Below are 15,434 nucleotides of genomic sequence, written 5' to 3'. Positions count from 1 at the left end.
ATTTCTAAGTTACATATTTCTGAACATAAAACAAGAAATTGAACGCGTTTTGAGTAGATTAATAGTACTAGTCAGAAAGAACGGTTATTAAATGACTCCGTTACATATATGATATACAAATATTCCGACTGCTTCTATTTTATTTTAATTTTTTGCGGAACCATGTTTAACTCGATGCTCGAGTTCGAAACACGAATCAAGTTTATTGTTAACTAGTGTTCGTCCTAGGGATATGTATTCAAGACCAATGGCTTAAGGGTGAAAAACTGGTATACCTTCGGAGGTGTGAGAGGCGTAGATATATAAACACAAAAGTTATTGTCAATAGACGGTCTTTCCGGGTAGACGGTCTTCTCCACACTGACCTTACATATTTTTTTTACAATGATATTCAATATTTTATCTGATTATTTTAGTTCTACATTACAACTTTTTATAAATTCCAGCATAACCGCTTCCGCAATGAACATGGCATCAAAGTGGTTGGTCGACACATTCCCGCAGCATTGCAAGACTTCTCCGAGCTCGTGACCAAGTACAATGTGAAACAAGCACTTGTAGACACGGTGACTAAGTGTGGTTATGATGAGCCTACGCCTGTCCAGAGGCAGGCGGTGCCTTGTATGATGGAGGTTAGTTTTAGTCTACAGATTCAGATTCAGATTCAATAGTTTATTCATGGTAAACACATAAATTATTTACATAAGTAATTCATAATTACAAAAAAAAAAAATAAGATAACAAACCAAAATATGTCATGTTTACCACGAAATGGTCCCGCCTCAGCGTAAATGCTGACCTCTAGGGGTCAGCGCTGATCTTCCGGCGAGACCAGTTTGTGGGCCACGAACGCAGCTATGCGGCCTGCCCTTCCGACATATCTGAACGCACCCACTATTGCGAGGCGGTAATCAGCGCCATCTGGACTACACTAGATAACTGATATTTATAAAGAATAAAAGCAACTGAATGAAGCAATTATAAATTGAAATAGATATTATACACAAAAAGAAAAAAAAAATGGCAAGGCCCACTGGTAGCCGAGCCGGGAATCAACCCGGGTCTTCAGCTTCAGCGGCTAACGTCTTTACCACTAGACCACTAGTTGTAGTTGAATGAAGCAATGTTTAGTATTGCAACATTTGCAACACACGAAGTTTATTGCCATATGCTGGACCAAATATGTAGCTATAGCAATATAAACTTTATGGCGTCTTTTGAGACAAAGATAAGAAAGTGGTTTTTACTTTAAACTCTTCAAAGTAAAAATGTTACTACTGTCTATAAGTGTAACTTATACTGACAGTTACAACTTGGAAAATAGTCGAAATTAAAAAGTGGCAACATCATTGTGTTGACTTTTCTCACACATGTTAAATAAGAAAGGCACACTGACATTTCGCCCGTGCAAGTGAGAGAGAGAAAAAACATAATTATCATCTTCTCGCTCTCACGTATGAAATTCTTTATCTGTGCAATGGACTAATAGGGTGGCGCCATCTGTCATAACCTTTGACTGTGCCTCCTCATTGAAAGAGTTGCTACAATGTTGCCATTTTTTGATTTCTACTCTTTTTTTGTCAGACTATAACATGTTATAGACATTTCTGTTTCTTTTATGGTTGCCATCCTTTTTTTTATATTGAAGACAGCACTAACAGACTTCTTTTTCATATACAGGACCGTCAAATATTAGCCTGTGCGCCAACAGGCTCCGGCAAGACCTGTGCCTTCCTTCTCCCCATCTTGCACACACTTGGAGCTCCTCAAGGAGGACCCAGGGCTTTAGTGCTCTGTCCTACCAGAGAACTGGCACATCAGATATACAGGTAAAGTGTACAGATTACTTACTGCCTACATGTATTGGCACCGAAATTATATAACAAAATTCCAACACTAATAAAAAATGCCCCAAGCTACTTCGGGTTTGTTCCGAAATTAAAAGGTTTTACAGTCCAGAAGTCCTATTATTCCGTGACTGAATTCATGACTGAATAATATTAATTTAAAAAAAAATGAAATTTTTGATCGTTGTTTGATATTCATGTAATTAATTGTTTTTATTCTCTAATCAGTATTTGACCATAATAATGATGACATATGTATAACGTAATATTCTTGACAACGTATGCTTAATACTAATAAAGATGAATATGAATATGAATACTGTGTTCCTCATTAATCTGGATTAAGCGCTGGTGGCCTAGCAGTAAGAGCCAGATATTTTCAATCTGGAGGTCGCGGGTTCGAATCCTGGCTCGTACCAATGACTTTTCTAGAACTTATGTGCGAAATGTGATTTTATATTTGCCAGTTGTTTTCCGTGAAGGAAACCTAAGGCCTAGTTACCATTCGGGTTAAGGCGACAGCAGTGAGCGGCAGCCATACGTGCGAATGAAAAGTCCCATCGTATGTCTACAAATGTGTGGCCGCATGACAACCCATACGATTTGACAGTTCGTGCACTTGTAATACAAGGCTTGTACCTTTCGAGAAAAGGTCAGGACGCAAGGAGGATGAGTGTGTCTTGAAACATCCCAGTCGTTTTTGTCAAATTCTTACATTCACTTACCTACAGGACAATCCAAGACAATAGCTATATTACACAAAAAAAAGTGATCTCTATTTTTTTATTAACAGGGAGGCGCTCCGATTGAGCGAGGGCACAGAGTTGAGATGTAGTGTTGTGAGGAATATGAAAGAAAGCAAAGTCAAAGAGCGGGAAGCCACTATTAGGAGGAGCGGTAAGAATATAATAGTTTCCTTTCATTTGCTCTGACAAGTTTTCTGATTTTGCATTAATGTAACTTTCTAAATTACCTAGATCTTAAATTAAACGCATATTTCAGATATCGTCATCAGCACGCCAAACAGATTATGCTATCTACTCAACAGGGATAATGTGAATATTTCCCTTGACAAGTGAGTATCAGTTTTAGTACAGTCTTGAAACCATAGATATTTGTAAATAGGTAAAATTCTTTTCTTTTTTGCAAAGTACAAAGACCATCCACCCTTGCAGGTACTAAAATATAGTTAATTTTCGATAAATTACTTTTTTTTTGGGTTTTTCACAGTTAAAAATATTTCTATAAAACCCTATAACCACTAGCAACATCCCTTTCAAATAAGTCCCTATTTTTCCAGAATCAAATGGCTGATAATCGACGAAGCCGACAAGCTGTTCGAAGGCTCAGCGGACGAGCAGTCCGACTTCAGACAACAGATGGAGCAAGTCCTGGCGGCTTGTGGCGGCAAGCAGCGCCGTATAGCGATGTTTAGCGCTACACATACTCCGGCTGTTGCGAAGTGGTGTAGACACCATATGAGGGGGCTTATCAATGTTACTGTGGGACAGAGGTATGTTGCTATCTCTTTCATTGTCTATAAATCAGTAAGAAGCTATTTAGAGTTGTATTAAGCGGGAAACAGCGCCGTATAGCCATGTTTAGTGCTACACATACACCGGCTGTAGCGAAGTGGTGTAGGCATCATATGAGGGGGCTTATCAATGTTACTGTGGGACAGAGGTATGTACCTACCTATCTCTCTCATACGCTCTAGAATTTCTAGAAGTTAGAAGCTAGTTAGTATAGTATTTTGCGACGTATGGTGGTGAACAGCGCCGTATAGCGATGTTTAGTGCTACACATACACCGGCTGTGGCGAAGTGGTGTAGGCATCATATGAGGGGGCTTATCAATGTTACTGTGGGACAGAGGTATGTAGTGCTACCTATCTCATCATATGAGGGGGCTTATTAACGTTACGCTCTAGAATCTTCTCATGCGCTCTAGAATTTCTAGAAGTTAGAAGCTAGTTAGTATAGTATTTTGCGACGTATGGTGGTAAGCAGCGCCGTATAGCGATGTTTAGTGCTACACATACACCGGCAGTGGCGAAGTGGTGTAGGCATCATATGAGGGGGCTTATCAATGTTACTGTGGGACAGAGGTATGTTCCTATCTCTCTCATGCACTCTAGGATTTGTAAGTTTGTTTGAGTAGTATTTAGCGGTGTATGGTGGTAAGCAGCGCCGTATAGCCATGTTTAGTGCTACACATACACCGGCTGTGGCGAAGTGGTGTAGGCATCATATGAGGGGGCTTATCAATGTTACTGTGGGACAGAGGTATGTACCTATCTCTCTCATATACTCTAGAATTTCTAGAAATACATTAGAATAAGTTTTACGTTAGTTAAAGATCCTTGCGGCGTGTGGTGGCCCAATCATTGGCATTTTGTAATTAATAGTGAATGAATGAACTATTTGATTCTTGATTCAATGTACTTCTCAAGTTTTTCAATACCTACATTTATTGCTTTTCAAATTGTCCTAAATCAAATACATATTTTAAAAAGGTCAAAATAAAGAACAACTGGTCAGAAATAAAGATATGTCAACACTTTCGCTACCAAGAACCCGCCTGGTGGGCACTCGTGAACTGATCAGACGACGGAAAACCCGCTGGGCGGGTTCTAGCCATACAAGCTGGCTGTTATAAGTTATAAATTACAACCGGTTCTTGAAGTGCGCTATTTTTAACCGACGCAAAAACGACGGGGTGTTATAAGTTTGACGTGTCTGTCTGTCTGTCTGTCTATCTGTCTGTTTGTCTGTCTGTCTGTGTGTGTCTGTCTGTGGCATTGTAGCTCCCGAACGGACGAACCGATTTAGATTTTTTTTTGTCTGAAAGCTGAGTTAGTCGGGAGTGTTCTTAGCCATGTTTCATGAAAATCGGTCTACTATATCGCGGTCTTGGGTTTTTTCAAAATTTTATTCGTCTGGTACTGAATGTGTTAATGGCTACAACATTGCCTATTTTTTTTTTTTTTTTTTTTTTTTAGAAATGCAGCTACAAACCTGGTTGACCAAGAGTTGTTGTACTGCGGCAATGAGAACGGCAAACTGGTGGCGTTCAGACAACTAGTGCAACAGGGATTGAAACCTCCAGTTTTAGGTTTGCTATATTTTTTTTTTCTTATTTGCCAAGAGTGGCACTAAAGCTTTAGTAGTTTCATGTGTTCTGTCTACCCCTTTATGGGATACAGGCGTGATTGTATGTATGTTGTATGTATGTGTATATTTATTAACTAAATGAGGAGGCACACCGACATTTTATCCCGCCAGGCGGCGCCTGTGCAAGTGTCTAGACATGTCACTGTCATTCATACAGTACCGGTCAAAAGTTTGAGTTCACCCTTTGATTTCGGTACAAATGAGTACTTTTGTACTATAATTATCTTCAGTTTGGTAGTCGAAATATGTTTTCAACTTATATTAAATTTATTGTTTTGTGGAGATTTGTTTTACTAGTTAGACACAATTCACGTACCTTTCTTTCACTAAAATCTAATAAACATGACGGCAAAATGCTAGTTATATTTATGACCTTGCCTTTGCCACTAATTGAGACACATCTTTACACGAAACACAGTTTTAGCCAGATAATATCCAGATTTTAGCCAGACGACCGGTCTGGCGCAGTCGGTAGTGACCCTGCCTGCTGCGCCGCGGTCCCGGGTTCGAATCCCGGTAAGGGCATTTATTTGTGTGATGAGCACAGATATTTGTTCCTGAGTCATGGATGTTTTCTATGTATATAAGTATTTATATATTATATATATCGTTGTCTGAGTACCTGCAACACAAGCCTTCTTGAGCTTACCGTGGGACTCAGTCAATCTGTGTAAGAATGTCCTATAATATTTATTTATTTATTATTTATATTTATTTAATATAGGCCAAATAATTATTTAGCCTATAAGATTTGAGGGAAACAGATGTTAAAAAAATATAAATTGTTTACGAAACAAATTTTGACGTCTGAACTACAAAAACTATCTCTCTAAAGCAGTCAATTGTACTGAAAACAAGGAGTGAACTTAAATTTTTGACCGGTACTGTATGTGAGAGAGAAAAAATATATCATCTCGCTCTCACGTATGGATTAATAAATAAATAATAAATCCGTTTATTGCAGACAACATATGGTTCAATTAAAATAACAGTACAATAGTATTAATAGGGTGGCGCCATCTGTCATAATCTTTAAGTATGCCTCCTCATTAGGAACTAACATTGAACATTTTCTGAACCAAAATAAATGTTACATGCGAAGAAAAAGCAACTAAAAATCCAGCCAGGAGCTGCTCACTTCGTCACAAATACATGCCGGCGGCCGCGCATTCAGTGGACGATCGAACTCAATGTCTTCTGCTCGTGTGCGGTCCATTTGTTAATGTAGGCAAAGAGGATCTAGTTTTATAGAGAGTTACTGTCAAAGTAAAATGTGTAGTCACATTGCATAGACTGCCATCTCTCGACACAAGCTTAAAACTTTTGAACCTCGGTTTTGACAATTTGGACCATATTTCATATCTTGATATATGTTAAAATGTCAACTATTAATATTAGCACCATCTAGCCGAGCGTCCTCCAAAGGTCTATCGCCATCTAGGTCACCGTACCTGTTTCTGTATAGTTTTGAGGTACGTTTTTTCTTAGACTTTATCTGTCTATACGGAGTTACATATGTCTTTGATGTAGGTAAGAATTATCCCGACGACGACCGGTCTGGCGCAGTCGGTAGTGACCCTGCCTGCTGCGTCGCGGTCCCGGGTTCGAATACCGGTAAGGGCATTTATTTGTGTGATGACTTGATGAGCACAGATATTTGTTCCTGAGTCATGGATGTTTTCTATGTATGTAAGTATTTATATATTATGTATATCGTTGTCGAGTCAGCCTTCTGGAGCTTGTGAACATCAAAGCATGTGAGCCTTCTGTTATTTTATATTTATATATTTAATTATGATCCACCGCTCAAAGCAGTGAGCTCTGATATTTTGTTCTGGCAAATAAACCACATTTTGTTCACGGTAATATTATAATAGGAAACTTGACTGTAGTTAAAATAAAATATTTTATACCATGCACGAAATAAAGCATCAGATAATTATAAGAAAAACATAGACAGAAGTTATCTTTAAATCCAATTTATATTTAATAAGTCAGGTAGAAATATATAAAGAAACTGAGTTGACCGTGACGTCACTCGATTCGATTTCATATAAATTCCATATTAGCAAGTCGTTCAAATTCGTTTTGACAGTTCTTAAAAAGAAGGCAAGTAGCCTATTAGTTCGGATAAAAGTCCTCCATTTTTTAAGTTGGTTATAAGTTGGCTATTCTGTACATTATGTAATGAATAATCATATTTTATTTCAGTATTTGTACAGAGCAAAGACCGCGCCAAGCAGCTTTTCAAAGAACTCATATACGACGGAATCAATGTGGACGTCATACACGCGGACAGAACGCAGGCACAGGTATTTATTAAATACTAGCATTTGCCCGCGGCTTCTCTCGCGTTAGAAAGAGACAAAAAGTAGCCTATGGCACTCTATATCCCTTCAACTATCTCCACTTAAAAAATCACGTCATTTGGTCGCTCCGTTTTGCCGTGAAAGACGGACAAACAAACAGACACACACACTTTCCCATTTATAATATTAGTATGGACTAGCATTTGCCCGCGGCTTCTCTCGCGTTGAATTCGAAAATTGCGGAATGTACATACGAATTTCCTTCCCCTATTTTAGGGAAGTAACGGGTTAGAAACAGATAAAAATAGCCTATGTTATATCTCCCTTCAACTATCTCCACTTAAAAATCACGTCAATTCGTCGCTTCGTTTTGCCGTGAAAGACGGACAAACAAACAAACACACACACTTTCCCATTTATAATATTCGTATGGATATTTTGAAATTTTTAACGAGCAAGACTCAAATCGCGAATTCAAGCTTCATTGCCATTCTATAGTCCTATAAATTATACACAAGAATAAACGTTGTGAAAACAATACAATCCTTTTTAACCTCCGACGCAAAAACGACGGGGTGTTATAAGTTTGACGTGTCTTTCTGTCTGTTTGTCTGTCTGTCTGTGTGTGTGTGTGTCTGTCTGTGGCATTGTAGCTCTCGAACGGATTAACCGATTTAGATTTAGTTCTTTTGTCCGAAATCGGGAGTATTCTTAGCCATGTTTCATGAAAATCGGCCTACTATGTCGCGGTCGGGGGTTTTTTCAAAATTTAAATTTTGTCAGTAATCGTGTACCTAATACAGAATAGTTTTTTGCTGTCAATTTTATCACTTATCCACGTGGATAAGACATCTGTCACTCTCACACTGACATACTTGCTAAAGCGTGACGGATGCTTTATCCACGTGGATAAGTGATAAAATTGGCATCATGATACGCCGGCTTAATAGTTTTTTGAGACCAATGCTTATTGGTTCTCGTGACCCTTATCTGAACGCATGAAGGTTTGCGTTGGGCAGAATATCCCCGATTCAATGTTTGAGTTTAAAAAGGTTAACTTATTTAGTTATAATACTATCATGAAATAAAACTATGGAAACGGATAATATCGCGTATAATGATTCTCAATTCATCCCGACGTTTCGAACACTTTACAGCATTCGTGGTCAACGGGTGACCCGTCGGGATGAATAAAATTGTAAATTCATTATACGCGATATAATCCGTTTCCATAGTTTTATTTCATGAGTAACTATCGCGGTAACCGAAGACAATATTATTATATTATCAGTCACTTTGTAGTTAGTAATGCAATATACATATCGTCACTACTTTAAAAAAAACTTGTATCTTCGTCTGTCAATGAAAAGAAAATTGTAGTAAGTATGTATGGAATGCATATAGACTTACTGCGTTTTAACTTTGAGGAGCAGCGTGAGATACGAGATTTTTTAAAAGTAGTGACGATATGTACATAAAATATTGGTTGTAATAACAGACAAAACTAGAAACTAGGTTTTTATAGATGTTTCAAGTTTCAACACTAGTTTCTTTAATGCACCGCCTACAATCTTCTCTGCTTTGCTCAAAGGTTGACTGGTAGAGAATTCCTCATGGCATTAAGTTCGCCTTTTGTACATTATGTTTTTCTTTTGTGCAATAAAGTTTAAATTATTAAAACTTTTTTTTTCAGCGAGACAATGTAGTTCGAAGCTTCCGCGTCGGTCGAGTTTGGGTGCTAATCTGTACGGAACTGATGGGTCGCGGTATCGACTTCCGAGGAGTCAACCTGGTCATCAACTATGACTTTCCACCTTCAGCCATTGCCTACATACACAGGTAAACTAATAAATTAACCACAATATTTGAATTTGGAAAAAAAAACCGACATAGGGGACCGATTTCAAACACGGTCACTCTCGACTAATTCAGCTTTAAAACAAAAAAAAACTAAATAAACATCGGTTCACCCGTTCGGGAGCTACGATGCCACAGACAGACACACACACAGATACAGACTTCAAACTTCCCGTCCTTTTTACGTCGGTGGTTAAAAACTACAAAATTACAAATATGCATATAATAGAGATTGTTATAGCTTTTGCCCGCGACTTCGCTCGGGATTGCTGTTGTTTTTACTAACCTATCAATCAGTTTTACTACTTTTTTAAAAGTATCTTTAAATTGTTTCCAGAATTGGTCGAGCCGGTAGAGCAGGACAGAAGGGTCGCGCTATCACGTTCTTCACACAAGATGACGTCGCCAATCTTAGGAGGTAAGTAAATAAATAAAATAAATTAATAAATAAATATTGAGGACACCTTACAGAGATCAACTTAGCCCCAAACTAAGCAAAGCTTGTACTATGAATGCTGAGCGACGATATACATACTTAAATAGATAAATACATACTTATATATACAGAAAACATCCATGACTCATCCGGGATTCAAACCCAGGACCTTAGCAGGCAGGGTCACTACCGACTGAGTCAGACCGGTCGGTGTAAATGTTTTTTTTATTATAATTATTATAAATGGGCTTACTCTTGGCCACAGACTAGCTAAAGGCAAAGACGTGGCCTACAATGGAGTGAGCTCGCCCAGAAGATGCCTGTTCAGTGTTCACCCTTGATTTGAAGGCTGGCCGGTTTATATGAGCTCGGAAATAAAGCCGCCGGTTGATTATAACCATTTCATATAGTGTTTCTGCCGTTCCTCAGTTCTAATACTATTTAAGTACCTTCTTTAAAATTGTATACTATATAATAACAAAACCGTTAGAAAGTTAGTGGCCAGTTTGTTTTGTTTCATTCGATTATAAAACGATTTTTATCCTCCTGGGGTTCCATGTCCTAATACTAGGACTAAATGCCTACGATGAAATTTGAATCTATATTTAATGTATTGGGGTGTTTTCCTAAAAACGAAATAAAATCCACAGAATGCACAATAAGGATTGTATTCACTTCTTTCACTTCTTTTACAATTCAGTGCTTAGCTAAACGTCTATATTAATCGACAGCTGTCAAGGTAATACCCACAGACTCGCCTCTTTGTTATCGCTTGGTAACCGTTGAAACAAGTTCTAGAGGGCGCCGTCGGGAGGTAGTCAAATAGCAACTGTACTAATGACTTCTTGGTTTACCGAGGGATAATCAAGTGACTTACTCTGAATAAATTATATACAATCTGATCAATTATACATTATTAATAAATTAAGCTAACAGTTCGGCCATCCTGTTTGTAGCAAGTCCCATTGCTACATTGAGAGAAAAGAAAAAAAAAATAAGATAAAGTATGCAAATCATAATACATACCCTTAACGGTTTTTAGCTCATCAATCATTATGTTGCAAATTGATACAGACAGGATAATACATAGAAGCTACTACATGCTTATTACATCTTATTAAACAATATGAACAGTGAAATTACTTATTACTCACGAATACCATATGTACCTAGTCTCTTACATGAGTGTTTATAAGTATGAACATGTAATTTATCAATGATTAAAGCAAACAAATCAGAAATTTATATAATCAAGTAAAAATCAAGTATATGACATCTTATTACATTAAATCACGATTATATTGGATAACTTATTGTTCTAGATCACTACTAGAACATTCAGACTCAATATCACTGTCGAGCTCTCTACCAAAATTTAGCCAAGGTTGAATTTTATCAAGTGATACCACATTTTCATATTTGCGACCCCTTTTTTTTGTTAAAGGCGTGTCTCCTATAAGGTATCTATCATTAGGGAGTATTTTCAGAATACGGTATGGTCCTTGGTACTTATTTACAAGTTTTTGTGACTTCCCATCATGTGGTACTTGTCGCTCTACGCGGACCAACTCGCCTTCTTTGTAAGTAGTACCAGGTTTTCGAGTTTTATTAAACCTTTCAGCGTCTTTTTTTTGCTGTTCAGTTATTTTTTTCTTAGCTTGCTCTCTCACGTCATGTAAATCGTCAGTACTTACAACATTTATTGTGTCACTTATAACGGAATTCAATATTCCTTGCGAATTACTCGTTACGTTGAACCCGAATAGAAGTTCCGATGGGGTTTTCTGAGTCGTCTTATGCGTTGTGGTGTTCAAACCTACCTGGATCTCAGCGACGTATTCGTCCCAATTCTTCTCATCTTTGCCATGTGTAGAGGTAGATAAAGCGTTAAGAATCGTCCTATTAAATCTCTCTACTTGGCCGTTGGCACGGGGAGTAGCCACGGCATTTTCGATATGTTTAATACCATGTGCTGAGACAAATTCCTTGAACGTTTTACTTGTAAAGCTAGTCCCTTTATCTGTAATGAGACGCGATGGTACTCCAAAATAGCTTATGTGTTCTTTAATGACTTTGATAGACGTAGCCGACTTTGTGTTTTTCACAGGGGTTATGTTTGCATACTTTGTGAATGCATCTATTATTACCAGAAGATAACAGTTTCCTTTCTTGCTCTTTTCAAAAGGCCCTAGGTGGTCGGCGTGAATGGTGTGAAAAGGAATACTGATCTTTTCTATGGGATGTAGCTCACCTTCGCGTTTACCACCTGGCTTTTTGTGGTGCGCACACTCTAGACATGATGCGACATACTTTTTGACAAACCGTCTCATTTTGGCAAACCAGTAGTGTTTCTGTATCCGCTGGAGTGTTTTATCAAAACCACAATGTCCAACATCGTCGTGGTTTTTTTGAAGTATTTGCCAGCGAACACTTTTGGGTACTACCCATTTTAATTCACCAGCAACGACGCGGTAAACACGGTCATTTTTTACTTTATAGTTGCTAAGGTAGTCAATAATTTGTTCAGAGTTCGGGTCATTGAGGGTTTCCTTTATCTTTTTGATCTCCTCATCTGCACTTTGAACAGTCGCGATCCAGTCTTCTTCATTTACTTCCGTAGTAAGAAGTACGTCGAGAACGTGAGACTCTTGCACGCCGTCGTCGACAGGGTGGCGACTAAGGGCATCTGCATGTAGCATGCGTGCACCGGGACGATATTCGATAGAACAATCGAATTCTTGTATCTGTACCCACCATCTAGCAACTCGTGGAATAACGTCGCGTTTGGTGAGCGTATATCTGAGGGCATTACAATCAGTAAAGATTTTAAATGGTATACCCACCAGATACACCCTGAACCGATTCAGTGATGCTATTACCGCCAGAGTCTCTTGTTCATACGAGTGTAGCTTGCGTTCCTCGGGAGTAGTCTTGCGACTAAAATAAGAGACTGGTTGGTAAATCCCATTCGTATTAGCTTGAAGTAATATCCCAGCAACGCCATCTTTGCTAGCATCCGTGTGGAGCTGGGTATCGGCCTTGGGGTCGTACAGAGCTAGAAGCGGTCGCTGAGTTAGGAGAGCTTTGATATCATCAAAAGCTTTCCTTTGTTGTTCCCCCCATACCCAAGAGGACCCCTTTCGGAGTAGATCTGTCAATGGCGATGTTATGAGAGCATAACCCTTCATGAAACGCCGGAAAAATCCTGACAGTCCAAGAAACTGTCTCACCTCGTGCTGGTTCTTCGGTGTAGGAAAGTTTGAAACGGCGTCGGTTTTTCTAGATCCAGGACGTATGCCTTCAGCGCTGACCTCAAAACCTAGGAAGTCGACCTGATTTTGGAAGAAATTGCACTTACTTAATTTTAGCGTTAGGCCTCCTTCCTTGAGTAAGTTGAGGACTTCTTCCAGCCTTTTTAATCCCTCGTCAATATCTTTTGAAGGGATTAAGATGTCGTCCATATAAACAATGGCGTACTTAACTTTGGCTTCCGACAAGATCTTATTGATTGTCCTTTGGAAGACTGAGGGCGCATTAACTAGTCCGAACGGCATTCGGTTATATTCATATTGTCCGTCGGGCGTGACAAAAGCTGTTTTGTGCTTCGACTCCTCAGAAATGGGGATCTGGTAGTATCCCGATGCCAAATCCAGAGAAGTGAATAGCGTATTTCCCGCAAGCTGGTCTAGCTGATCTTCAACTCTGGGGAGTGGGTAATGGTCCTTCTTGGTTTTGCGGTTAAGAGCCCTATAGTCCACGCACAGTCTCTTCTCTCCGGTCTTTTTTTGGACCAAAACTATAGGGCTCGCATACGGCGAAGAAGACTCCCTTACGATTCCACAATCGAGCATCTCTTGAACCATATTTCTTACCAGTGTTCTTTCGGCGTATGACATGCGGTACGGGCGATAAACAACTGGTGTTGATTCCTCAAGTTCGATAACCATTTCTGATACCTTTGTGAATCCTAGATCGTCGAGGCCTTTCGAGAAGCAGTCACCGTATTTGGACAGTAGCTGTTGGAGCTTGAGACGTTCTTCTTTGTTCATATCTGGGCCACAGTTAACAGAATCATCAACTTCCTTTTCGTTGAAAGCGATACCGCAACAGTCGTATTCAGTTTCGTCGGTTGGTTTGAACTCAGCACGTGTCAAAAGTAAATTGCTGTCTAAAGTAATTACCTCAGTTGACGCATTCATAAGGAGTAACGTACTGCTACCGGAGTTAATATCGTATTTTCCTGGAAGCAAGTAATATTTCTTTCCCTCTGCCCCTCTTAGTGAGCCGTTAATGAGAACAGTTCCAGTAACGCGGGACGTCGATTCCACAGCAACTGGTGTCAATATGTTGCATGGCAGAGATACTTGTCTACTGACCTTCAGATGTAACTTGCCATTTGGGGTCTGCAGGAAGATAAGCTCCTTGGAGGTCTTAACAATTGTAATGTCCGGTTTTTCTGTGAAATTATGGCCAAGCAAAACTGGCCGTTTAATCACATGGTTTTCGACGACATATAAATCGATCACATCCTTTATGCCCTGAACTTCAACACTGGTCGTTACCAAACCCACAGGAGTTACCAAATTAGCTCCTACTGTATTCAGTACTGGAAGCTCCTCGCCTGTGTCAATGTTCAGATTCAACTGGTTGGCGGCACTAATTGTAATAAGTGAGCATTCGCTGCCAAGATCTACAAAACATTCAATGGTAGAATGATTGACTTCGATGTCCATTTTATATTTATTATTCGTGTTATTCATATTTACTGCGGCAACTTGCTTTTCCTTGCGCTCTTTACCTTGTGCTTCTTCCACTTTTACGTCGTTAGACTCGCGTAGTCGTCGATAACAGTGCTCTGCTAAGTGATTTCTCTTCTCGCAGTACGTACATTTGGAAGCAGGTTTCTTACACCTGATAGCGCGGTGTCCAGATTCATTGCAATTAAAACAGACATCTCTGTTGTTAGGGCTATCTTTTGATGGTTCCTTTGATGTTGGAGGCCGGGCTGATTTATTCCTGTAGTCGTTTTGGCGGAACTTACGAGAGGAATCCACATCTTTATCTCTAATTTGAGGCACCTTTACTGTCCTAAAATACTTCAGGACTTGTTCAGGTTCAGAGAATTGGGCTGCTTGGGCGCCTACCTTTACTGCGCGATCATCGATGCCGTAGAGAATACAATCAACCGCTTGTCGTCCATATATCTTGCATCTGTTAAGGAGATTTACCTTTGCATAAAAGTACTGTTCCAGTGATTCTCCATATTTGGCTCTTTTTGAGAGCATTTCTGTTAGAAGCTCTGCGTAATCCTCGCGGCAGGGAAATGACTCGATGAGTTTCCTCTTCCACTCAGGCCATGTAAATAAGACGCTGGATAGCCCTTGGTACCAAGTTTTTGCAACGCCCGTGAGTTTGGGGAGGGCATAGTGAATCAATTCCCTGTCGTCCCATTGATATATTCTAGCGCATTCTTCGACCTTCGTAATCCAATCTAATATAGTCTGTACCTTGGACATAGGGTCGAACTCGGGTATGACATTGGTGTTAAAAGATAGTTTAGGTTTGTCGGAGTGCTTAAATTGTTTCAGAACATCAATAAATTTATCTAGGATAGCAGAGTCGCGTTGTCTTTCCCTGGAATTTGAGAACCTCGACCTTTTTATATCACCGCGGTCGTGCTCACCAGATTCTTTGGACAGGCTGCGTCGATGTTTACGGCGGCCTCTCACTGACGGGCTGCGTCCACATCTACGACTGCTTCTACGCGTGTTGTAGGTGTAGTTACGAGTATCATGCTCGTAATCGTATCCAT

At 39.5% G+C, this 15,434-nt stretch overlaps 1 protein-coding gene across 1 annotated transcript in view; it reads left to right on the top strand.

The window, feature by feature from the left end:
- LOC125230064 (probable ATP-dependent RNA helicase DDX52) overlaps positions 1-15,434 on the top strand; it is a 29,264-nt gene that overhangs the window by 4,500 nt on the left and 9,330 nt on the right. Inside the window, exons 3-11 of the mRNA XM_048135060.1 lie at positions 447-632; positions 1,681-1,829; positions 2,641-2,744; positions 2,850-2,922; positions 3,148-3,360; positions 4,849-4,961; positions 7,232-7,332; positions 9,023-9,168; positions 9,524-9,604. Of these exons, the coding sequence (XP_047991017.1) occupies positions 447-632; positions 1,681-1,829; positions 2,641-2,744; positions 2,850-2,922; positions 3,148-3,360; positions 4,849-4,961; positions 7,232-7,332; positions 9,023-9,168; positions 9,524-9,604 (1,166 nt within the window). The remainder of the gene's footprint in view (positions 1-446; positions 633-1,680; positions 1,830-2,640; positions 2,745-2,849; positions 2,923-3,147; positions 3,361-4,848; positions 4,962-7,231; positions 7,333-9,022; positions 9,169-9,523; positions 9,605-15,434) is intronic.

The sequence above is a fragment of the Leguminivora glycinivorella genome, chromosome 10, assembly GCF_023078275.1.
Source record: "Leguminivora glycinivorella isolate SPB_JAAS2020 chromosome 10, LegGlyc_1.1, whole genome shotgun sequence".
Classification (NCBI taxonomy): domain Eukaryota; kingdom Metazoa; phylum Arthropoda; class Insecta; order Lepidoptera; family Tortricidae; genus Leguminivora; species Leguminivora glycinivorella.
This window is presented reverse-complemented; position numbering and strand designations above follow the sequence as displayed.